This window comes from Trichechus manatus, unplaced genomic scaffold (genome assembly GCF_000243295.1).
Source record: "Trichechus manatus latirostris isolate Lorelei unplaced genomic scaffold, TriManLat1.0 scaffold00031, whole genome shotgun sequence".
Classification (NCBI taxonomy): Eukaryota; Metazoa; Chordata; class Mammalia; order Sirenia; family Trichechidae; genus Trichechus; species Trichechus manatus.
In genome coordinates this window covers 12,835,972-12,836,850 of record NW_004443967.1, presented here as the reverse complement: position 1 = coordinate 12,836,850, position 879 = coordinate 12,835,972, and the positions used below count along the sequence as shown (strand labels likewise).

The window sequence follows — 879 nt, the reverse complement described above, 5'->3', positions numbered from 1 at the left end:
GTTTGTATCGAATTCTGTGGATGTCTATATTGAACTTTGGGCTGGGAGTTGCAGTTTAAAGATAGCTTTTTTTTTTTTCCAGGATTTTTCTTTTGTTATTTTTCTATTGATTTATCCTATCACATTTTCCCTTCCTTTGGAAAAGAAGGGGGTCTCGACCTGGGTCCTCCAATTACACCTACAGCCAATGCAAGACATGAGACTTGAACCATCTGCTTCTTCAGCCCAGATGTTTTGGTGGAGGAATGTGACAGTGAGTGGCTGTGCAGGGGTGAGGGATGGGGGCTTTTAGTGTCAGGGTGGATGTCATTAATGGAGGTGGACTCTGCAGGTAGAGCTGGAAAAGCCTTCTCTTAAAGAGAAAGAACACAAATCAGATGTAACTTTTCTCCAAGGTATGTGTTAGGATACCTACCACTGTCCCTTTCATCTTGCTGAATGGCATGGTACACAGCATAAAACCCTGTGTTGGTGATCATGGCGTCACTTCTGAACACTGCAGTCATGACGTTTGAAGAGGAGAGGAATGTGAGCTTGGCCCCAGCACAAAACCTGCCCATGGAGAGTGAGGCAACTTGCTGGCCATCGAACACTTCAATGTAGTCATAAGGGCACCCATAGATGTCCTCTAATCTGAGGAGGTAAAGCCAAAGTTAATCTCCCCAAAGCAATGTGCAGAAACGTTTCAAATGAAACTCATTATTTGCATAGCATCCAGCCAGAAACTGCACTCATCCCTGCCATCTCTTCTTCCAACCACACATCCCGACCACCCACCAAGTCCAGGTGATTTTACCTCTTAAATATGTCTTGAATCTGCCTTTCTCTCCTTCCCTACTGGGGACGGCCCCAGCTGAGTCTTTCATCATCTCTCACCTG

The 879-nt window shown here is 45.4% G+C and overlaps 1 protein-coding gene across 1 annotated transcript in view; it reads right to left on the bottom strand.

Moving 5' to 3' along the window:
• The window catches only part of LOC105756010 (deleted in malignant brain tumors 1 protein), a 79,234-nt gene that overhangs the window by 32,978 nt on the left and 45,377 nt on the right, over window positions 1-879 (bottom strand). Inside the window, exon 7 of the mRNA XM_012555113.1 lies at window positions 416-633. Within this exon, the coding sequence (XP_012410567.1) occupies window positions 416-633 (218 nt within the window). The remainder of the gene's footprint in view (window positions 1-415; window positions 634-879) is intronic.